This window comes from Giraffa tippelskirchi, chromosome 3, assembly GCF_054371585.1.
Source record: "Giraffa tippelskirchi isolate mGirTip1 chromosome 3, T2T-mGirTip1v1.2.pri, whole genome shotgun sequence".
Classification (NCBI taxonomy): domain Eukaryota; kingdom Metazoa; phylum Chordata; class Mammalia; order Artiodactyla; family Giraffidae; genus Giraffa; species Giraffa tippelskirchi.
The window spans coordinates 16,128,190-16,152,347 of NC_137277.1; the positions used below are offsets into that span (position 1 = coordinate 16,128,190).

General features: G+C 38.0%; 1 protein-coding gene and 1 non-coding gene across 2 annotated transcripts; both read right to left on the bottom strand.

The window, feature by feature from the left end:
* Nucleotides 1-916: 916 nt before the first annotated feature.
* Nucleotides 917-21,418, bottom strand: NOL11 (nucleolar protein 11). The gene is made up of 18 exons (XM_081576852.1): nt 21,259-21,418; nt 17,007-17,120; nt 16,837-16,893; nt 15,552-15,700; nt 13,709-13,766; nt 13,256-13,400; nt 11,719-11,907; nt 10,307-10,383; nt 8,990-9,113; nt 8,394-8,482; nt 7,847-7,921; nt 7,216-7,400; nt 6,974-7,099; nt 6,456-6,686; nt 5,927-6,005; nt 5,092-5,184; nt 3,320-3,427; nt 917-3,187 (listed from the first exon to the last, which is right to left on the bottom strand). Exons 1-18 carry the CDS (start codon nt 21,397-21,399, stop codon nt 3,071-3,073), a joined length of 2,157 nt encoding a protein of 718 aa, XP_081432978.1. The 5' UTR covers nt 21,400-21,418; the 3' UTR covers nt 917-3,070.
* A 794-nt stretch (nt 21,419-22,212) lies between these two features.
* On the bottom strand, nt 22,213-22,294 carry TRNAS-AGA (transfer RNA serine (anticodon AGA)). Its single transcript has one exon. It is a non-coding gene; the product is annotated as a tRNA-Ser (tRNA).
* Between the last annotated feature and the right edge of the window lie 1,864 nt (nt 22,295-24,158).

The following is a 24,158-nucleotide window of genomic DNA, read 5'->3' on the forward strand; positions in this document are numbered from 1 at the left end:
AAACTAAATTATGAGATTGAACTGTTCAGAAATAACCCTCAAATGATTCAGGAAAAAATATATAGTGTAAAACTATTAATAACATGGCAAAATGTTACCAACAGGCAAATTCAGTCTAAGGATACAGGAGTACTCATTGTTTTTTCCTTGCAATTATTTTAGGATTAAATTGTTTAGAAGAGGTGGGGCAAAAAAGTCCATCTTTGTTTTAAAATTCTACATGATCCAGAATGGACTCCACTACAGTCTACAGTCACCTGATACTTACAAAGAAGGCTAAAGAGGCAAAAAAGCAAACATCTACTTTTAAGTAGTAATGATAACCTGTTAGTTCACATTCCCTTCAAAAACTATTAAATTACAGCAGGAAACTATTTCCTAGATGGAGAAGTTTAAAGAATAATTCTTGGGAATTCCCTGGCAGGACAGTGGTGAGGACACGGCTGGGGCTGGGGTTCAACCCCTGGTCAGGGAACTAAGATTCCACAAGCTGCCCAGTGTGGCAAGAAACAATTACACAGATGTAGTATATCTAATCAGAAACAAATCTGAGGCAAGGTTTAGTTATAAAAAATCAAAGTCTAGAGGCAGAAGATACACTGTCTGTATGTGAACATAGAGGATTTACTTGCCAGAAAAAGGAAATATTGCAAACCCTCAGAATTACACTTGGACAGATAAGACCTATTATTCAGTAATTTTATTCAATAACCATTACTCAACACTGATTATGTGCCAGTGGTCCTCTGCTTAGGTGCAGAAAGGGTAAGACACAGTCCCTGCCTTAAAGAACTCAGCCTGTAAGAGTCTCCTGTCAATTATACCTCAATAAAAAAAAAAAACTCTTTATAAAATCCTTAATTTCTAAACTTAGTCTTAAGACTGTAGTCAACCTAAAGATAATTTGCAAATAGTGTTTAAAAGCCATTAAAATGTTCTATTTATTTTAAAAATTGGTTATTTGCTTCCATAATATTGACAACCCGAAGTATTTATAATAAAGGCTTTATAAGGACCCTATACAGAAGCCCCTTCCAAACAGACACAAGTTTGAGGGCAGAGGAAATCTTTCTCTCACTCAAAGGCCTCTACTTGTTTGAACCCTGACCAGGCAAGTAAAGTTTCACTGCAGAAGCTGTCTTCAAGTACAATTAACTCAGGAGACATGAAGAGTATACCACCTATGAATTTCGGTTGTTTTCTCTGACTGAAAGAATTCTCAATTAACCTGAGATTCATCTGTTATGGGTTCTTGTTAAGTTAAATCATAAATAACTCAGAATCTAAAAACTGTATATCCTGGCTAATCTTACCCCACCATAAAAGGATCTCTAAATCATAAAGGATGTGCTACTCTAAAGCCCAAAGTTTTCTTTGTTATTTTTTAAAATTTATTTATTTTTTAATTGAAGGCTAACTGCTTTACAGATTGTGTTTGTTTATGCCAAACATCACCATGAATCAGTAGGTAAAGTTTAGGAACCCACAATTTTATGTCTGGATGTCTGTAATTCTTAAATAGTTCATAAAAAAGAGGATGAACAATTGGAGACTTGGATTTTTCACTTTTGCTGAGAAGTTCTGTATCACTTCACTGTCTGAGCAAAAGGTCCCACTATGTTAAGTGAGCGTAACTGTTAATACATGCTGTTATTGTTGGTACCTCTTTCCCCTCAGGATTCAAATAGAAATTAAGAATGACTAAAGAATTAATACAACATTGTAAATCAACTAGACTTCAAAAAAAAAAAAAAAAAGACTAGGGAAACCCTGTTTGTTCAACTGCAGTAGTTGTAACCAACCTTTATATCGAGTGCCTGACCTAAAACAAAGCCCTTCTCTAATGCAAGTTAAGTTAAACCATCAGGATTCTGGAAATATGGGCTCAAGAAACACACTCGAACTTATATTTATGCATTAGAATTTACAGGTATTAAAAAATACACATATATATCGCAACTCTTCAGGTTAAAACAGGTTTTAAAATGATTTACTCAATAATAGAGACTTTCATAGCTCAGAAAGGTTTAAAGTTACTTTTGGGAAACTTAGTCCATCACCTGAAAAAGTGATTTCACTTTCAAGGAAAATAAATTTGAGCTTATTTTTAAGAAACAAAAGTTTCTATTTCTTCTGTATGAAACCTTTTGTCTGTCCTAAACTCAATGAGTTAAAACAGGAAATTCTACAGTCAACCAAACTATAAAACTTTTTCAGAAAAGACTGTTTTTACTACCTAGAAATAGTCAATACATATATTGAATTAACTGATTTTATTTCGGTTGTGTTAGGTCTTTGTTGCCGCGCACAGGCTTTCCCTAGTTGTAGAGTGTGGGCTTCTCCTTGCGGGGGCTGCTCTTGCTCATCGGCTCTAGAGCAGCTCTGGTACACCAGCTCAGCTGCTCTGTGGCATGTGGGATCTTCCTGGACCAGGGATCAAACCCATGTCCCCTGCACTGTATCACCAGGGAAGTCCAAAATATTCAATCCAACCACAATCAGCATCTCATCACAGAGGTGATCTGAGGGACAATGTTCAAGCCCTGGATATGAGAGGTGGCACAAAGAGCTAAAGACCTGGAGACGGCGGGAGGTAAGCGCATGTGTGTACAAGGGCCCTCCCCAGCCTGCCGTTGAACTGCCTTCCTCTCTCCCCCACGAATGCAGATGAGGCGAGATGGCTTCTGACTCTGATAAAACTATATTTTTCCTAGAATTACTGTTTCTCTGATGGTGATTTTTTTTTTTTATTAAAAGAACTATTCAAACAGGTGGTAAGAAATTAAACTTTTATCAATACACAAATAAGTTTACTTAAAAGCAGCTCAGTTCCGTTTTTTAAAAAGTTTCAGAACCTCACCCCACCAATGTCCATAACATAGAAGAGGTTCACGTGAAACCTGCAGTCCCACCTAGGAGCATCAGTAAGTGATGGTCTAGGTACTTTCACATGTATTTGTCTTGTCATCGAAGAGAGAGTAAAAAAAACACATCTCTTGCCTGGCTGAGTAGGAAGAATCCACAAAAAAGAGCTTCATAAAACGTCTATGAAGGAAAACTAGTAGTAATATCAGAAGAGTTCCAGCACTTCAATTGAGTACAATTCTCTATTATTCTTTTCTTGATTTAATTTCTGTAGCTCACGAAAACTTACTTCAATCTTGTTGAGCTCGGAACAAATGCTTATCTAAAGAAAAAAGTTCCAAAATATTTTATAAATAAATCCTCCACAATTACTTAGGGCTATTCCAAGAAAAACTTTAATAATAATGCTTCTTGGTTACAAACAGAATTCAGTATATATAAAATAATTACATACCTGGGATTTCACAAATTTGTAAAGACTTAACAGAAGCCTTTTTGCCTCTGGTATCATTACCACAACAGTAAAATTAGCATCCAGAAGTAGACATATCCAATCCATAATCTGAAGAAAAAGAGTGAAAAGGAAAGTTAAGATTTTACGAAGTCTATGATTATATCAAGCCGTTATAGGAAAAATAAGCTTTCTTTACAGAACTTCTGAACATTTTAGTTTAGAGATGAAGGAATTTCTAAGTAATTTAAAAAGGCTCTTTTCTGCTTTCATATTTACCGTTTTATTAGCATAATTGTGTCTTTTTCATCAGATAAGTCAGTAAAAAGAAAGCCACAGTGATATTTAATCCAAGGGAGAGTGAGCACATTTTATTCAAAAAAATTTTTTGATTAACTACTGGCAGCTACAAAAAAGGAACTCACTCATCTCCTATTCTGAAATATACATACATTATGACTCAAAAATAGGGTGTCATGTATTGTAGATGAATGGCCAAGAACTAAAATAAAATTACTTTACACTTACTTAAGTATCCTATGTAGCCTACATCTTCAAATGGTGTTGGTAACATGAAAATATCAGTCATGAAAAAACATTAAGGAAATCAATTATCCATTTGCGGGGAGGGGGGAGAGCAGATCCCTATGTACCCTCTACATCAAAATAAATTTTACATGTATCAAAGAGTTGAACACAGAAAAAGAAAACAAATGTATTATGGAAAAACACATGGTGGCTATTTTTATACTCAGAGTGGTAAGGGCCTTAAGCATGACATAGCCACAAAGAAGCCACAAAGGAAAAGCTCAACAATTTTAATAGTATGAAAATTAAAAACTCATCTACGGTAGAAATTACATTAAAGTAAGTAAAAAGACAAGTGATAGGAAAAAAGTATTTGTAATACTTTGACAGAAATAGATGAACATCTCAATATACAATAAATAATTCACAAGTTAAAATGAAAAAGACAGAAAATGCAATGGAAAAATGGACAAAGAATCTGATTAGGCAGTGCACAAAAAGGAGTATAAATGGGCAAGAACTGATGGTCTATCTTTCTCATTACCAAAGGAATGCAAATTAGAACACCCATTTGTTACCTACCGATTAGCAAAGAGTAAGGTCTCGGACCTTTGTGGCCATAGTACCTCTTGTCGGTCTCGGACCTTTGTGGCCATAGTACCTCTTGTCACAACAATTTGGAAAGGTAGCCTGGCATTTTCAAAACTAAAAATGCACGTACCCTTTATCCAGTAATTTCATTAATGAGAATCAACCCAATAGGTGTTCTATCATAATATGCAAGAATATCTGTATAAAGATGCTCACCGAAAGTTCATTTATAATAGCAAAAAACTGTTAACAATTTAAATGCTGATCAACAGGGTACTAACAAATTAAGATTTTCTATAAAATCAAATGGTGTGCAGGTATATATATCCTGATCCAGAAAATGCAAAAAGCATAGTACTGAATGAAAAACCCAAACTGCAGAACAGCTTGCACCTTATAATCTTATTTATGTCAGAAAGATACAAGAAAGATAAGTTGGTATAAAGACAGAAAATTTCTAGACTAAAAGCAACTCTGAGTATTACTTATCTTTAAGAGGAACTAGGAATAGATTATTCAGAGGACACTTATTATCACCCTCTCCCAGTGAAGGTGAGGAAATGCTTGAAAAGGGTCACAATAAAGAATAAGAAATTTAAGTTCTAAAGATCTATCATTCTTCCCAGCATCAGATCAAAGTAAAAAGATTATCTCACCTGGTTCAAGGTTGGAGGGTGTGTTCCAGGAAGAGTCATTGTAGCATTTTCATTACACTTCAGATAAAGGAAATACAAATACTGGAGAAACAGCTGGGTGGACGGAAAAAAGGACAATCACTTTCATAGAAAATTTTTCTCTATAAAAAGCTAACAAAGAGACTGGAAAGAATTTTAAGAGGCTACCAAAATTAACTATACAGCAAACAAATATGCTATAGACATTAAGGACACAAAAACAAATTGAATGCACTTTCTGCCATCAAAGAGGAGTTCATTTGGTTTGGGAGAGGTGGGTGAGGAGCTTATTTTGTTTGCAAATAATAAGTAGAGAAGAGAGACTCCTCTTCTTTTTAGTTTCTGTGCTGTGCTTGCTGTGCTTAGTCGCTCCGTCGTGTGTGACTCTTTGCGACCCCATAGACTGTAGCCCGCCAGGCTCCTCTGTCCATGGGGATTCTGCAGGCAAGAATACTGGAGTGGATTGCCATTCCCTTCTCCAGGGGATCTTTCTAACCCTGGGACCGAACCTAGGTCTTCCATATTCCAGGCGTATTCTTTACTATCTGATCCACCAGGGAAGCCCTTTTAGTTTCTACTCCACTGTAACTTAGATGGATGAACCTGGACTTCCAGTTTGGCACCAGGATCATGTCAAACTCTGCCCCCTCAGATCACTCTAGTCTCCTAGTCACAATTTTTCACCTCGAGGGCTGGGAAACCTCTTACTCAGGTGAAAGAACTCTACAACCTTTTGAATGCTCTAAAAGCTGGGTAGTGTTAAGCAGCAACATTTAAAACAGAAATAAAATCCTGTATGACCTGTAAGAACACTCACAGTGCTGTGCTGCGCTGGGATGTCCTTCAAGTGAGGCAGAAGAAACGTCTCACTGTACGCTGAGTGAAGAATTGCATTTCTACTTAGGAATAAAGGAAAATCTTACTTCAACAAATAAAGGCTTTTCAACTGAAACCATGAGTAATTCTCTACCCCAGTGAAATTTTTTCTAAATGGATACAAAAGTTCTACTTTTCTATAAAAGTTCTATCATTGAACATTCTCATCTCTAGAGATCATCTCATATGCTTTGCTATTATAAATAACTGGTATTCATTCAGTACGCCAATTTTTAGAACTGACAAAGCTTCTATCTTAGTAAGCTTCTTAAATAAGAAGGTTTAAGTAAGTTGTTTAAACACGACATTGAATGGAATCCATTTTCAAGCAGAATCTGAAAAAAAAATGGAAAAAAAGAAAGAAGAAAAAAAAACCCACCTTAAATTATCTAACTACCCCTTAGTTTTTGCTTGGTATTGATTACATTCCTGGGAAAGAGACAATACAAGGGAAACTGTTCAAAGGATACAACAGTGCTGCTCTTTTCGGTGTAATGGGGCACGAAGTGCTCTCGTCTGCTGTGGCCTGAGGCTTCTGTTTCAACTTCTGAGCACCGCTGTCATAGTTATCTTCCTCAGGATTGAAGCCATTTTGAAGAAATGCATTTTGTTCTTCCATTTCCCCATCTTGTACAGGATCCATATAGTCAGAAACTGACTCCACATTGATATCTGTGTCTTGAAGAGTGTCATCACCAATGCTACCATGTTAATTGAAAGCAGGAAATAATTCTTATCAATACTTGAATTTACTGGCAAAATTTTCATTTTCAAAGTTTTAGAAATCAAAAAAGTAAATAGATTAGAAAAGCAGGGGAATTCAGTGAAAGGGAATTCTGTAGGGACCCAGTGGTTAGGATGCCATGCTTCCACTGCAGGGGGCACAGATTCCATCCCTGGCTGGTGAACTAAGATCCTGCATGCCATGTGGTGTGGCTAAAAAAAAAAAGGGGCAGTGACAGAAAAGGACCATCAGCTTCTAACTTACCTCAAGAAAACTTTTAGGCAAGCACAGGTGACTGACTCAGGGATGTCAGGGAACTGCTGTATGCAGAGTTGTAGGATCTGCACGTCGGTCTTTTCTAAGGCAACCTCCATCAAGCCAGGGCACAGGCTAAGACCAAAAACATGAATTACTTTTATATATTAAGGAACTCTCAACTGCAAATAATTTATAAGGCTTTTTCAGAGTATGAAAATCAGAATTGTAAAAACCACAGAAATATTTACCTATAAGAAAGCACGTGTGTTTGGACAAGCTGCATCAGACAGTTGCGGGGATAAAATGATGGCTCTGCTTTACATCTTCCCAGAAGTCCTATTACCACATCCCCAATAACGGTATGAAAGTCAGGGGTCCGCTTAGTAGCCAAAAACTTACGTAGTTCTACTTCGATATGTTTTTCTGAATCTTTCTGGAAGGGCAGAAGTAAACAGCTTAGTATGGTACCAATTAATAAATGTCACTCTGTACTTGAAAGTTCCTAGCTCAACATTTTCTTAAATCACTAACAGCATTCATGTATTCTTGTGAAACTGGAGTTGATATGACAATTTACTGCACAGAGACAAAATGCAAAGAAAAAAATAAAAACCACAAGGATTTAGAAATCATAACTTCTAAGAAACTAAATTACAAACATTCAATGCAAAATTAAATGAGATACGAGGCCACCACCATCACATTAACCTCACAAAATGCTTGGTGCGAGTCAAAGTATCACTCTGACAACCTCAACGTATCAGACAAATGTTAGCCACAGCTCTAAAAATGATCACAAAAGGAAGACAGATAAAAAGTACATGGCATTTCTTTTAACCATGAATTGATTTTCTGTATTTCTAATATTTTTAAATTTACCTGTATGGTTGCTAAGAGTTGTGTGGATGCTGGAACCTCTGGCTGTACACTCACGTCAACTTTTCTTCTCCTTAACTGGAATTCAGTAAATTGATTAGGATCTCAAAAATGATTCAAAAGATCCAACAGGCATTTAGAAGAAAATAAATGTCCCAAAGAGACTGGGACACTTTTGCTCTAACCACAAACTTTTTTAGGGTTTAGTTTTCTTAAAGTGAAAAGTGGGTCTATTTCAACTTTTAACTTAAATATCTTGAAAGTTTAAGGTTTTCATTTTTTAATAAATAAAATCACTATGCTCAAGAAGGTATTATTACTAATTACAAACTGGTCTGTTTTTACAGTTGGGTCTTATATACATGCCTAAAAAACTACTAGATGACATGTAATTTTTTAATAAGGGCTGTTAGGGTTCAAGCTTCAAATCACCCCATCATTAAGAGCAAGCTGTAAGAAACTAGTACAGATATAAATTATTAAAATAATTCAGCCTTTCCTATTTTTTTTACATTTGTACTAAGATTTCTATTTAAACTACCAAACTTACAATTCTCTTCGACTGCTCTGAGTTCTGAGATCCAAGTCCACATCCCTGTGATGTTTCCCAGTTTACAAAATGAGGTGTGGCATGAGTGCCTAAGAAAATATAAAACACACAATTTCTGGAATTTTTTGACCTATTGATATTTACTCAGCCAATCAATCAAACAAAGAACAATGAAAAAACAACCACTCTGGCACAATTCAAGAGAGGCTTTATCGTCCATTTCATTCTACCAATAACAGATCAGTAAATCATAACATCCTAAAGGCCATGTGCCCAGCAACATTAAGCCGACAGATGAGGCTACTGACAAACCAGGGAGGAAAAAGCATCACTGATTTTGTCTGCAGGACTTTTCCATTACCCCTAAAGTCAGAACACTGCTGTTTAAAACACAGTGTAGCTCTCTAGCCTGCAGCAGTACCTACAATGTGGATTGTTCTCAATGTAGCTTCCTAGACCAGTGAAATCTGAATTAACAGTGGCAAATTTCAACATTAAGAACAGATTATGCAAACTGATAGCTGTGAAAACCTACATATCAAACTAGAAGTTTATACAATGGTCTTTAGTAATAAAACAAACATTTAAGTTCCTACCTGGATCTTGACTATGTTTGAGTTTTCCAAGAGCACCTGCTAGTGATGACACTTCACACTTGTATGGAATTACAGTGAGAAATTTTCCATGTAGCATAAACAAATTTTCCCCATAATACCAGAGCTACAAAAAAAGAAGTTATCAAAAATGTAAGTAACCCTTTTTCTAAGATCTGATTCAACAAAGCCATATAACGTAAAACAGTAACTTGTGGTGTAAGGAATCTTAATATGACAGAAAAGGATAAGGCAAAGGTAAGCAACTTTCTAGAATAATCTCACACATTCAATTCATTAATTGAGGTAGGTTTACAAAGCTGTTATTTTTGCCCATGTGTGAATAGAGCATAATTTAGAGAATATTTTCTTTCAACTCATAAAAATCTGATTAATACATATATTTAAAACAAATGAATTGTTTAAAATAAATATTGTCACTATTACACATCTATTAACATGATACTCACAAAGGCTACTTATAACATAAGCAAACTGCTTTGATGTACTAAAAAGAAAAAGTAGAATTTAATATTATTTCTATCTCATGATCTCAATTATAAAATTGTAAAAATGAGATAGGTATAGGAATAAAAAGCTCACATGAAATCAAAAGTGAAGTCTGGAAAAAAAGTGAAGTCTGTTAGAACAGCAGAATTGTGAAGGGTTAATTCTGTATAAATATAAATTAGAATTCTTTGCTGAGAAATCTAGTCTCCTTATCCTCTAATTACAATGATCAACAATGTCCTATATCATGATTTACATATATCTTGTATCTTGATTTGAGTGAATATCCATTCACTGGGCAATCAGTACTTACTGAGCACCTGTTAGGCACTGGAGATATGACGAAGAACAAGAAAGATAGAGACTCTTGCCTCAGATAATTTAGTCTGGTCAGCTTAAATTTTAATTATTTTAAGTATTCTTATGTAATTCCATGATATGTTTAACATGTAATTTAAAAGACTAATTTATTAGGCAAAGTAACAGCCCTCAGATATAGTTCAAAATACAAAAGTAAAAGATCAAACAAAAGTGAGATTAAAAAGTTTTATTAACTGTAATTGTTCTCTCCTGATCTAAAATTGGCTTATGTTTTAGTCTTTTGAAAGTGACAAATGTAAGGAAACTGTTAAAATAATAGCCAAACTAAGTATAATCTTGTAGGTAGAAAATAAAATATTTCTTAATTTATTTTAATCAAAAACTGACAAATATTTATATCTGTAGAGGTCTCTTCCCTTATAACATATCTAGCAAACACAAAAATAATTAGATAAAAAAAAAAAAAAAGCCAAAGTGAAAAAAACTTACTTGTCCGCTGGTCCCTTGTGGTAACTCTTTTGAAGTCTGTAGCGTTTGAAATTTTGTATTCCATACAGAGAGGCATTCTATAAAGTAAGACATACAAATTCCAAAGTTTTCCAAGAATAAGTATATGATGCTGGGTGGAGGGTTGGGCAGAGGGAAGGCAGAAAGTTAAACACAAAAGTCTTACTTTAATAAGTATAAAAATGAGTAATGAAGATAGAAAATCAAAGATGTGAGATCTCATGGTAAGAAGTGGACACATGTGCAGGGAGGGGGTATATGGGAATCTGTGTATCTTTCCCTCAATTTTGCTGTGAACATTAAACTGCTTTAAGAAAAAGAAAAATTTTTTAATTAATTTTTAATTAATTTTCTATTGAAGTATACTTGCTGTACAATATTATATGAGTTACAGGTGTACAATATAGTGATTCACAATTTAGTTATTATAAAATACTGGCTATATTCCCATGTTGTACAACATATTCTTATAGGTTATGTTACACATAATACTTTGTACCTCTTACTCCCCTATCCTGTTTTGTCTGCTCCCCCTTTCCCCACAGGTAACCACTAGTTTGTTCTCTGTATCTGTGACTCTGCCTCCTTTGTCATATTCACTAGTTTGTTGTACTTCTTAGATTTCACATGTAAGTGACGTCATAGAGTATTTGTCTTTCTGACTTATTTCATTAGTGCCCTCCCAGTCCATCCACGTCGCCGCGAAATGGCAAAATTTTCATCCTTTTTAATGGCTGAGTAGTATTTCATTGTGTGTGCATGCATATACACACACACATCACTTCTTTATCCACTGACCTGTTGACACTTAGGTTGCTTTCATATCTTGGCAACTGTAAATAATGCTTCTATGAACATTTGGGTCCAAGTTTTTTTCTGAACTAGTTTTTGTTTTTTTTGGATATATACCTAGGAGTGGAATTGCTGGGTCATATGGTAGTTCTACTTTTAGCTCTTTTGAGAAACTCTGTACTGTTTTCCACAGTGGATGCATCAATTTACATTCTCACCAACAGAGTATGAGGCTTCCCTTTTCTCCACCCACATCCTTGCCAACATGTGTTATTTGATGACAGGTCTGAGGTGGTATCTCACTGCGATTTTGGTTTGCATTTTCCGATGATAGCAATGCTGAGCATCTTTTCATGTGCATACTGGCTATCTGCATTTCTTCTTTGAAAAAACGTCTATTCAGGTAGTAGTGATATGAGGAAATTTTTAGAGAAATTGATCAAGGTAAGATGAAGTCAAAGACGTATTCAAGAATTAAGAGTCTACAGTGGGAAAGAGAATGATTTAGGGTGGTAATAAATAAATGAAAAAGAAAGAGACTAAAAGGTACATTTTGATGGAAAAAATCCAAAGGACTTCTTAACTGATGGAATTTCAGTTACCCTTAGAAGCTGACAGTGGTGCTCCCAGGACTGCTATGTGATCTTGGTCCAGGATGGTGAGTGCAACACCATTTCGAGCACTGCCAGACACCACAGACTTGAGCAACTGTGACTGAACTAACCTCTGATTTTTTTCTGGTTCACTTGGATGTATTGGTATCAAGGTTTCATATACACATCCATCAGAGCCTGTTGAAAACAAGTATTTATTCCTCATTACTGGATAAGGATAGTTCTATACCTATTATAGCTAAATGTACTAAGTTGTTTGTAAGATTTTACCAATTTGATAGAGGATTTAACCAGAAAAATAAACAAATGTAACAACTGCATTACTCTATAGTTTCCTATAAAGACTATACTACAAACTTCAAGTTGAGGGAGAAGAAATATTAAAAATCTCAGTAAGAAATGGCATAATTCCCTGAAATGAAAATTTTAAGTATCTGTTATAACTTAAAATATGAGGAGATAGCCATGAATATAGACAATCCAGTCAGTAAATGGCTACATCTCTTATTAGAAATTAATTAGCATTCTGGTCTAAACATTACATTTCTTATTACTACATCACCCTGAAAACCCTATAAAATTGGCTGGGTTTTGCAGGTCAATTGTTGGCGATTTCACATGGTTCTAGCTATGTTATATGAAGATTTTATGACCCTTTGGTTCAGACTCCTTTACTTCAATGTTCAAAAGCTGAAACATAAGTCACAAACTTCTGTTCAACAATAAATATGTCCTATAAGCCAAACTTTAAGAAAACCTGTCCCTCTTAAGCAAAGGTAGTAAGCAGATTACAACGATCCTCTAGACATGATAAATGATAGGAGCCTTTTTCTTAACAGCCACTGTAAAAATCTGCATACACATTGAAAAGCTTCACGAAGATTTGAAATTTTGATAATAGGAAATGCTTCCTAAATACTGCTCTTGTTTCTTCCTCCCTTAACCTTCTCAAAACAACTTCAAAAGAAGCCATAAAGGATGCGGGGGGGGGGATAGAATTATTGCAAAGGCATTTTCCCCCACCCAGATACATAAGACTGAGATTAAACTTTAGAGGATTAGGTAAACGCCAAGGCAATAAAAACAACAACAACAACAACTGTAAAATGCAGGCTGAGTCCAATACTGCTCTGTTAGTGTCCTTTTGTCTCTGTCCCTGTTCAAAGAAGGGCCCACTATATCTTAAGGTTGGAAAAGAGAAAATGGGAGTACCAACCTTAGGTATTAATTACAATATATCAAAAAACCTGGACTTACCATAAAAAGTGATTTGCCCTTTTTTATTGGTGTTTTATTATTACTTACTGCTTATGATAAATTTTAAGACATAAAAATTACCTGCAGAGAACTATGAGTACACATGGCAAAATGCAGAAAGTGAGGGCATGCATGCTCGTTAAAAAGCATGGAAAGGCAAGTACTGCAACAGGAAACTGTAAAATCCAATGACTCTAACTTAAAAGAAAAATATTATCCTGTAATATACTTTTATTTATAAACTCTGAAAGTTTAAAGAAATACTTACTTAATGACATTAGAGAGATGAATTTCCGACCTACAGACGTACTAAAACTCTGTATAACACATTTTTCTTCTTGACCAAGTAAAAGCGTGTACTTGCTTAGGATACGTGAGTTAAACTTTTGTACATAAGCAAAGTAGCTTCCATGCTGCAAAAAAAATAAAAGAGGATATTTTATTTTAAAAATATTCCCATTTTCACCAACTGTGTTTAAATGTTGAGACCAGTTGCCCCACTGTAATTACTTTAATGAATGCTTAAAAACCTCTTGTCCAACTAAATCTTAGACATTATAAAAATGTTTAATTCAGGCATAGAAATAATTATCACTATAGGCTTTTTAGTATTTTCAAGATATCAAAGTTTTCTGAAAGAAATACTGAAGTTCCAATTTTAGTTTTAAAACTCATACTCTGAAATGTCACAAAATGGGCCAGAATGAAAGATATCACTTACTTTTTCTGTAATGAAAATTAGCACAGGATGCCTAAATACCATGAAAAACTTCGTCCATCTAAAAAAAGAAAAATTATAAAATGCTGAATCACCAGTTGAGAGAAACACATCTTAATCTAAATTTAAGAGATTTTTTTTTTTATTAAATAGTTTCCAGAGCCAGAGAGAGAGCAGAATACACTTGATTTGGTGTTTCAAAATATCTCCCACAGGAACCCAGGAGGCATTCCTCTGTTAATCATCCCTGGATTAAATGCAAGTTGCCAATGCTCCCAGAGCTTTAAAGATAATAGCATGAACTGAGGGTGTATGAGACCAGATGCAATGTTTTCTCACTTTTTTGACCTGCCTCGTTTTTTCAGGGTCATTTTGAGGACTGGTGTTCTCAGGAAAATGTTAGCATCTCACCTGTCTTTTTCAAGTTACAGTGGGAACTGAAGCACAGGGAGCGTAATGGCCTGAAACCAAAGTTGCACAACCATCTTCTGGCAAAGTGGGGATTAGAACCCAGATTCTCTACCTGTATCTTTTTTGTGTGTGTGTGGGGGGGTGCTGTGCTGCAAGCCTTGTGGGACCTTAGTTTTCCCACCAAGGATTGAACCCGGGCCCATGGCAGTGAAAGCATGGAGTCCTAACCACTGGACCGCAAGATAATTCCTTTTACCTATATCTTTTCCCCTAAAGATTTCTTTCAAATACAGTTGCTGACACTTCAGAGGCATTCATTAGGTCTAAGATTCCTGATAGCTCAAGAATCTGCTTGCAATGTAGGAGACCCTGGTTCGATTCCTGGGTTGGGAAGATCTGCTGGAAAGGAGATAGGCTATCCACTCCAGTATTCTTGGGCTTCCCTTGTGGCTTGGCTGGTAAAGAATCTGCCTGCGATGCAGGAGACCTGGGTTCGATCCCTGGGTTGGGAAAATCCCCTGGAGAAGAGAAAGGCTACTCACTCCAGTATTCTGGCCTGGAGAATTCCATGGACAGTCCATGGGGTCACAAAGAGTCGGACATGACAGAGCGACTTAAAAAAATATATATATATAACTGGTCAGGATCCACACTGTTCACTGATTACGTAAAGTCTTTGCTTGGACTTTTAGATTTTTAGTTTGCATCAGGTGCACCTGGAGGGGCAGCAAGTTAATTAAGCAAGAAATGTGAGGGGGATTCCCTGGTGGTCCAGTGGTTAAGACTCTGAGCTCTCAATGGAGGGAGCATGGGTTCGATCCCTGATTGGGGAACTAAGATCCCACATGCTGTGTGTCCAATAAATAAAATAAAACAATTAAAAAAAAAAAAAGAAATGTGATGAAAGAATGGGGATTGGAAAGATATGAAATCAGGACATTTCCTTCTATCATTTGAGTGAGTTATTTTCCCAGTTTTATCCCAGAATCGGGAAAAGAGGAGGTTCCAAAGCACTATCGTGATTCCACTAACAAGCTGCACATTTCTTCAAGGGAATAAGTTCTGACCTTGCAGTCAGGGCTATATGACAGAAGATTTCAGTCTTGTAGGATTACTCACTTCATGTTCAAGTAACAGATTGACCAGTTGTGTCATTAGGACAGGACTCATTTGGCCCAAGATTCCTCAATCGCTATCATACCAGAGGCTTTTGGAGGATGTCATTTTGGCTAAGGTTCTACAGATGGTTTTCAGCTAGTTTTTTTTTTGTTGGTTTGTTTTTTATTTTTAACAATTTTTGGCTGTGCCCCAAGGTTTGTGGGATCTTAGTTCCCTAACCAGTGATCGAACTCTTGCCTCTTGCGTTGGAAGCTGTGAGTCTGGAATCCCCAGAGTGCATTTTCTTTTGGTAAAAATTATAAGTATTGGAACTTACTTAATCACTTCTCCATCAGAGATAACAGTTTCAATTTTCTGCTGGGGCTCTACAAGCAAAGCTTCTAAACCACGAACTGCACCTTCCTTGAACAGCACCAAGGGTTCTGTTCCCTGTATTGAATGTATTCTATACACCTCAGCCGACAACTAGAAGAACATAGAAACATTTAAATTTTTATTCTAATGCAATTGCCACCTAAGAGAATAAGGACAGTTAGAGAAGGCTTATCTTTAAGGTACTGATTTATTCTCATTTTGATTCACCTTTGTTTAATAATTATGTATAGTTCCAAAGTCAAATCTACAATAAATAAATACATTTAAAAGTCTAACTTTTGCTCCCATACTCTCTATTCTCTCCCCTATAAGTAATCACTTGTATTCATTTTTGGTTTATCTTTCCATTATAAATACTGGAGGTTAGGCCACAAGCTGGGTCTCTCAAACTTGGAGGTGAAGAGAATTACAAACGAAATCATTAATGCAGAGTTATAGATGCCATAGACAGATGCCATACATAAATACATGCACTATATAAAAAACTGACCTGCAAACCCAAAACACCATACGTGGGATTAAAAAAAAAAAAAAGTTGTGTAAAATTCAGGATCATGTTACTGCAGGGTAAACAAAAAGACTGGAGCCAAGAAGCAGCACATGTAGCTAGCTAGAAGTTTCAAGAGTCTAGGTGACAACTGCCATTAAAACGGTATCAGCTCCATTGTGAACCACTTCTAAAATGCACCAATTATATTGAGAGTTAGATACGGAAAACCAGAATGAGCTTTCGAGATTAACATAGTTTAAGATCTTCATTTTATAAGAAAAAGTTAATTAACATACTTAAGGGTCATTGGGAGAAAAGGCAGTTAGTTGATCATGGTGCTTTTTCATTTCATTATGTGCCACTCTTAAAATGTATAACTGCACAAAACTTGCAGAGTCTGTTCTACCTACTTCAAGAAAGGGAACCATCAAGTTCACTTGTTCTTGCAAGGGACACACCAGCAACATTTAAGTGCATGGAAATAACTATAAATGCATCATTCATTAATGATTTAAATTACTTCAATATCATACGAAAATAACATACATTTTCTAACATACTCACTCATAAATTGAGACATTTTACCAAGATATACTGTACAATAACTAGAATGAAAAACTGATTATAATGTTCATGTCATGTTCACAGACCCTTTAAGATTAATATCTACCACATTACAAATAATTCCATCTCACCAATAAACTAAATTAGTATGTTGGAAAATCCAAAGACTTACTGTAGCTTTAAATACTTTATCCAGGTTGACGTCTTCATTATTCCATATTCTCAAGACCTTAAATCAAAACATACAATTTAAAAAAGCATTCCAATATCCATTTACATACAACATGAACAATTAATAAATCAACATTTGATTTGTTTATATATATAGTTTTGCAAACTCACCTTATTATCATGTACAACAATATACTCGCCAGTTTGAAAGTTGCACACAGCTGGACATGTTATAATTTGTCCTTGTTTCACTGACCAGCTCCCCAAGGGTTTCTGATCAGAAACCTAATGAAATGAACATATGATAATTTAGAAAGTCAGCTTCAGACTCGAAAGCAACTAAATTTACAATAGAAACAAAAGAAGAAATCATTAAAATGACAGCATTTAATAAAGCTCCTAAATTAAAAAATAAGAAGACAAATACTATATGGATTCCACTTAAAACAGAAAGTAGAATGATGGTTGTCTGGGGTTGGGGGAACTGGGAATTTAAAGGGAGTTTAATGGGTGCAGAGTTTCAGTTGAAAGATGAAAAGAGTTCTGGAGATGGATGGTAATGACAACTGCACCACAATGTGAATGCATGTATTTAATAACCTGAATTGTACACTTATAGTCATTAAGATATTAAATTTTGTTATATGTACTATACCACACTTTAAAAAAGTACTTAAATTGAAAATATTAGTTTCCAAAATGCAAAATTAGAAACAACACTTTGATAATGAACAATATTAGTACATTAAAAAAAATTTTTGATTCCATTGTGTTCTCGAACAGAGGCATGGGAAACAAAGTAACGATGGCTGGAATAATACCAATTGCAATCAGCCACTCCACTCCTATGCAAAAACTGCAAAAGGTCCCCTTGACAGCCAGGTAAAAACCAATGGTATCAACAGAAGTATCAAAAAAAACCAGTATAGGGAACTTTTGGCAACCTGTTCCCCAAACTTCAAAGCAGGCAGCTAGCTTTCTTTTTAAATTGACGTAGAATTGCTGCACAATATTATATAAGTTACAGGTATACAACATAGTGATTAGCAATTTAAAGGTTGTACTCCACTTACAGTTATTATAAAACATTGGCTATATTTCCCACGTTGTACAATATATCCCTGCAGTTTATTTTATACATAATAGTTTTTATCTCTTACTCCCCCACCCCTATTCTGCCTCTCCTCCCTTCCCTCTCCCCACTGGTAACCTCTAGTTTGTTCTCTGTATCTATGTCTGCTTCTTTTTGTTATCATCACTAGTTTGTTGTAGTTTTCAGAACCTAGTGCTATCAGATTGCATTTGCCTTTCTCCGTCTGACTTTTTTCACTTAATAAAATGCCCCCCAAGTCCATCCACGTTGCTGCATGCTGGGCTTCCCAAGTGGGGCTAGTGGGTAAAGAATCCACCTGCCAAGGTAGGATAATTAAGAGACAAAGGTTCCATCCTTGGGTTGGGAAGATTCCCTGGAGGAGGGCACACAACCCACTTTAGTATTCTTGCCTGGAGAATCCTATGGACAGAGGAGACTATTTTTTGGCTACAAATGGCAAAATATCATTTTTTATGACTGAACATTATTCCATTGTGTGTGTGTATGTATGTATATATACACTTCTTTATCCATTCATCTGTTTATGGGCCCTGAGGATGTTTCCTTATTCTGGCAATTGTAAAAATGCTGCTGCTATATACATCGGGGTGCATGTATCTTTTTGTGTTAGTGTTTTTGGGTTTTTTTTAGATAAATAGCCACGGGTTAAACAGCTGGGTTATATAACTATTCTATTTTTTAGTTTTGAGAAATTTCCAGCCAATTTGGAAAAAACAGCAGTGGCCACAGGATTGGAAGAGGTTTTCATTCCAATTCCAAAGAAGGGTAATGCCAAAAACTGTTCAACTACCGCACAATTGCACTCATTTCACATGCTAGCAAAGTAACGTTCAAAAGTCTCCAAGCTAGGCTTGGAGACATGCCTGAACAGTACATGAACTGAGAACTGCCAGATTCAAACTGGATTTAGAAAAGGCAAAGGTACCAGAGACTAAATTGCCAACATCCACTGGATCATCGAAAAAGCAAGAGAGTTCCAGAAAAACACCTACTTCTGCTTTATTGACTACACCAAAGCCTTTTGACTGTGGACCACAACAAACTGGAAAATTCTTCAAGAGATGGGAATACCAGACCACCTTACCTGCCTCCTGAGAAACCTGTATGCCAGTCAAGAAGCAACAGTTAGAACAGGACATGGAACAACAGACTGGTTCCAAATTGGGAAAGGAGCACGTCAAGGCTGTATTTTGACACCCTGCTTATTTAACTTATATGCAGAGCACATCATGAAGAATGGTGGGCTGGATGAAGCCAAGCTGGAATCAAGATTGCTGGGAGAAATATCAATAACCTCAGATATGCAGATTGATACCATCCTTATGGCAGAAAGCAAAGAGGAACTAAAGAGCCTCTTGATGAAAGTGAAAAGAGGAGAGTGAAAAAGCTGGCTTAAAACTCAACATTCAAAAATGAATGTTGATCATTCAAAAATGAAGATCATGGCATTCAGTCCCATCACTTCATGGCAAATAGATGGGAAACAATGAAAACAGTGACAGATTTTATTTTCTTGGGCTTCAAAATCACTGCAGAGGGTGACTGCAGCCATGAAATGAAGATACTTGCTCCTTGGAGGAAAAGCTATGACCAACCTAGACAGTATATTAAAAAGCACAGACATTATTTTTCCGACAAAGTTCGTATGGTCAAAGCTATGGCTTTTCCAGTAGTCACATATGGATGTGAGAATTGAGCCATAAAGATGGCTGAGCGCGGAAGAATTGATGCTTTTGAACTGTGATGTTGGAGAAAGCTTTTGAGAGCCCCTTGGACTACAAGGAGATCAAACCAGTCAATCCTAAAGGAAATCAACCTTGAATATTCATTGGAAGGACTGATGCTGAAGCTGAAACTCCAATACTTTGGCCACCTGTTGCTAAGAGCCAACTCATTAGAAAAGATCCTGATGCTGGAAAAGATTGAAGGCAAGACAAGGGGATGACGGAGGATGAAGTGGTTGAACGGCATCACTGACTCAAGGACATGAGTCTGAGCAAGCTCCAGGAGACTGTGAAGGACAGGGAAGCCTGGTGTGCTGCAGTCCATGGGGTTGTAAAGAGTCAGACATGACTGAGCAAATGAATGATGACAAAATTTTTAGTTTTATGAGAACTCTCCATGTTGTTTGTGTTAATTTACATTCCTCGGGTACAAGGGTTCTTTTTTCTCTACATCCTCGCCAACACTTACTGTGTTCTTTTGATGACAACCATTCTGACAGGTGCGAGGTGATATCTCCTTGTGGTTTTGGTTTGCCTTTCTCTGATAATTAGCAATGTTGAGATAGCAAGCTTCTTAAAGACAGTGAAAACTATGTTCAGAAGCTCACATAAACACAATTACTTTCTACACCACCACTAAAAGCAAAGTTTAGGTGTGCTGTACCAACCTAGGCCAGCACTTTCCAGCCTTTTTGGCATCAGGGACTGGTTTCATGAAAGATGGCTATTCCGTGGACAGGGGTGGGGGATAGTTGCAGGATGATTCTCATAAAGAGGGTGCAACCAGATCCCTGGCATCCACAGTTCAAGCTCCTTTGACAATCTAATGCCACGACTGATGTGACAGGAAGGAGAGCTCAGGCAGCAATGCCAGTGATGGGAAGCAGCTGTAGATACAGATGAAGCTTTGCCTGCTGGCTCACCTCCTGCTGTGCAATCTGGTTCTCAACAGGCCACCAACCAGTCTGTGTCCCAGGGGTCGAGGATTGCCTGGGCTAGGCTGAAAAGGGGGCGGAGAGAGTAGACTTCCAGGAAATAATCCAGAATTCACAGGGTGAACCATAGGTGGCAACCGACATGTCCCTCAGAATCAGGATTCCCATTAAGCTGCCCCCAAAGCAAAAAACCAAAACAAAACACCGACAAAACTTTTCTCCCTCATGAGCGCGTAAGAAGTGTAGGGATACACTGCTAAACCATTGTTTTGGCAGTGACATCTTCTCCCAACCAACCAATCTCCGTTCAATCCTTCAGCGGGCACCTGGGGTGACAGAGGCCCCAGAAGGGGATCTTAGGATGGCTATCTCCGGGAGACTCGAAGCGAAAATACAGGTTTCCTTTCCGAGTCTAGCCCACGTGCACTTAAACGCTCTGCCGCCTGCAACTCGGAAACACGCCTCTCTCTCAGGGAAAACAACCCAGTCAAGTTCTAGACCTCATTCAGCGTCCCGAAGAGGCCACGCCGGCTCTCTGATAAGTCCGCTGCACGCGCTCTTTCTGAAGCTGTGAGAAATCCGAGGTTCGGGCTCCGAGCTCAGAAAGGGGCGAGACGGCAGCGGCGGCACTTCGATCCTAACGCTCTCACCTTATAGAGGATGACGGTCCTGCCGCTGTCCGTCACTAGAAACTGGTCGGTTTTGTCGCTCTGCTCCACTCCGAGGGGTCCGTCAGGCCCGGAACCCAGGGGTACCGCAGTCAACGTGAAGCTTTCCTCCAGGTCTGCCATTTTGGCCCTACTTACGGACGGCCTAGCGTTCCTCCCGGCAGGCTTCGCGCTTTCTCTCGCGAGAACTAAGAGGCCGGCTGGATCTAGCACTCGGAAACTGGAATATCTGCTCTCAGAGCCTGCGACCTCTGCCGGGCAGAGATCGCTAGCGGCGCAGCGAACGGAGTCGAGTAGGCGGGGCCTGGAGTTTGCGGGAAGGCTCCGCCTTCCAGGCCACTCCACCGAGTCCCGGATGTACTGCTCTGAAAGGGAAGAACTGGGCGGGAGGGGGAGATTTTACCTGTTAGGAACTAAATCCGCCGCGCCTTGTGCGACTATGTGCTTGAGGGATTGAAGGGTAGGCGTGGCAAGTGGCAGAATATAAATAAAGTAGATCTTTTAGTGGAAGTGAACTCTCTAGGTATTCCTACCACGGCTTCATGGGACAGTGTCTGCAAAGAAAAACATTTTTCTGTGCTGATTAACTGTGGCTAACGTGCCGTGGGGTCGTGCTCAGTGCATCCCACTTTTTTGCGACCCAGGCTCCTCGGTCGGTGGAACATTCCGACAAGAATACTGGAGTGGGTTGCTATTTCCTCCTCCAGGGGAATCTTCCTGACCCAGGGATCAAACCCGCGCCTCTATGCCACTCCTGTATTGGCAAACAAGTGCTTTACCACTGCACCACCTGGGAATCGCTGAAATAAAGAGCGCAATTTGTGCTCGTGGAGGCTTTCAACACCAAACATAAAGAGCCAGGCTGGAGAACAATCCAGTTTCTCTAAGGCAACAGCATTCTTCCCCAACTGGCTATGCCTCAATAGAGAAATGTGCCGTAGTCGGCAGGATTCGAACCTGCGCGGGGAAACCCCAATGGATTTCTAGTCCATCGCCTTAACCACTCGGCCACGACTACATGTTATACCTAGCTGAAAAAATACTTAAGTCTCGCCACTTCTCAGAAATGGCCACAAAGGTCGAGTCTCTGCAGCCTTTTGGGCCTCCTGGGTTGTCTGTCTCGCCTGTTTCTCTGAGCACCCTTGTGGAAATCTCTCCAGCTTATAAGAAATTCAAACTTGTCTGATGCAGCAGGTGATGTGAAAGGTTCCCCTGGGCAATTTTTGGGGAAAAAGACCATTTCCAGGAGAGATTTTTTTAGATAAACATGACTGATTCAGTCAATAATGTATCACAAAAACTCAGAAAAGAGAAAGTGTGTATGTTCTTAGGGAGAAATCATCTAAACAGGCAATTATTAACAAATATGTACCATGTGCTACAACACAGGGTAAAATGCCTCCACATCAGTTTAGATTAAGCATCCACAGAGATCATCCCTTGTGTGTGTTTGCTTATGGTCACAGCATTGCAACATAGGAGAAAGGAGACTGCAGCTATCAAAGAAAAAAGTAAGTGAAAGTCACTCCGTCGTGTCCAACTCTTTGGGATCCCATGGACTGTCCATGGAATTCTCAGGTCAGAATACTGGAGTGAGTAGCCTCGCCCTTCTCCAGGGGATCTTCCCAACCCAGGGATCAAACCTAGGTCTCCCGCATTGCGGGCGGATTCTTTACCAGCTGAGCCACAAGGGAAGCCCAAGAATACTGGAGTGGGTTTACCTTCTTCAGGGTATCTTCCTGAACTGGGGTCTCCTGCATTGCAAGCAGATTCTTTACCAACTGAGCTATCAGGGAAGCCCAATGCAGCAATCATGAAAGAATTAAATATCTACTGTACATTTTTTTTCTTTTTGGCTGTGCTTTGGGATCTCAGTTCCCCCACCAGAGATCCAACCCGGGCCATTGCAGTGAAAGCCCAGAATCCTAACCACTAGGCAACCAGGGAACTCCTCTACTGTAAATCCTTTCTGTTGTTGTTGTTGAGCCATACAAAAGTAGAAAGTCAAAAAATACCTGGAGTAACAGGCAAATTTGGCCTTGGAGTACAGAATGAAGCAGGGCAAATGCTAATAGAGTTTTGCCAAGAGAATACACTGGTCATAGCAAACACCCTCTTCTAACAACACAAGTGAAGACTCTACACATGGACATCACCAGATGGTCAAGAGTGAAATCAGATTGATTATATTCTTTGCAGCCAAAGATGAAGAAGCTCTATACAGTCAGCAAAAACAAGACCAGGAGCTGACTGTGTCTCAGATCATGAACTCCTTATTGCCAAATTCAGACTTAAATTGAAGAAAGTAGGGAAAACCACTAGACCATTCAGGTGTGACTCAAATCAAATCCCTTACAATTATACAGTGGAAGTGACAAATAGATTCAAGGGATTAGATCTGATAGACAGAGTGCCTGAAGAACTATGGATGGAGGTTCGTGACATTGTACAGGAGGCAGGGATCAAGACCATCCCCAAGAAAAAGAAATGCAAAAAGGCAAAATGGTTGTCTGAGGAGGCCTTACAAATAGTTGTGAAGAGAAGCAAAAGGCAAAGGAGAAAAGGAAAGAAGTACTCATTTGAATGCAGAGTTCTAAAGAATAGCAAGGAGAGATAAGAAAGCCTTCCTCAGCGATCAATGCAAAGAAATAGAGGAAAACAATAAAACAGGAAAGACTAGAGATCTCATAAAGAAAATTAAAGATACCAAGGGAACATTTCATGAAAGTGTCAGTAAAGGACAGAAATGGTATGGACCTAACAGAAGCAGAAGATATTAAGAAGAGGTGGCAAGAATACACAGAAGAACTACACAAAAAAGATCTTCACGACCCAGATAACCACGATGTATGGTCACTCACCTAAAGCCAGACATCCTGGAA

Excerpts from the sequence above, each read along its gene's own strand:
- NOL11 (XM_081576852.1), bottom strand. The coding sequence starts at position 21,399 with ATGGCAGACCTGGAGGAAAGCTTCACGTTGACTGCGGTACCCCTGGGT. Across the intron at positions 6,687-6,973 it reads TGCCTAAAAGTTTTCTTGAG|CATTGGTGATGACACTCTTC; the intron begins GTAAGTTAGAAG and ends TTAACATGGTAG. Across the intron at positions 3,188-3,319 it reads ACAAATTTGTGAAATCCCAG|ATAAGCATTTGTTCCGAGCT; the intron begins GTATGTAATTAT and ends TTTTTTCTTTAG.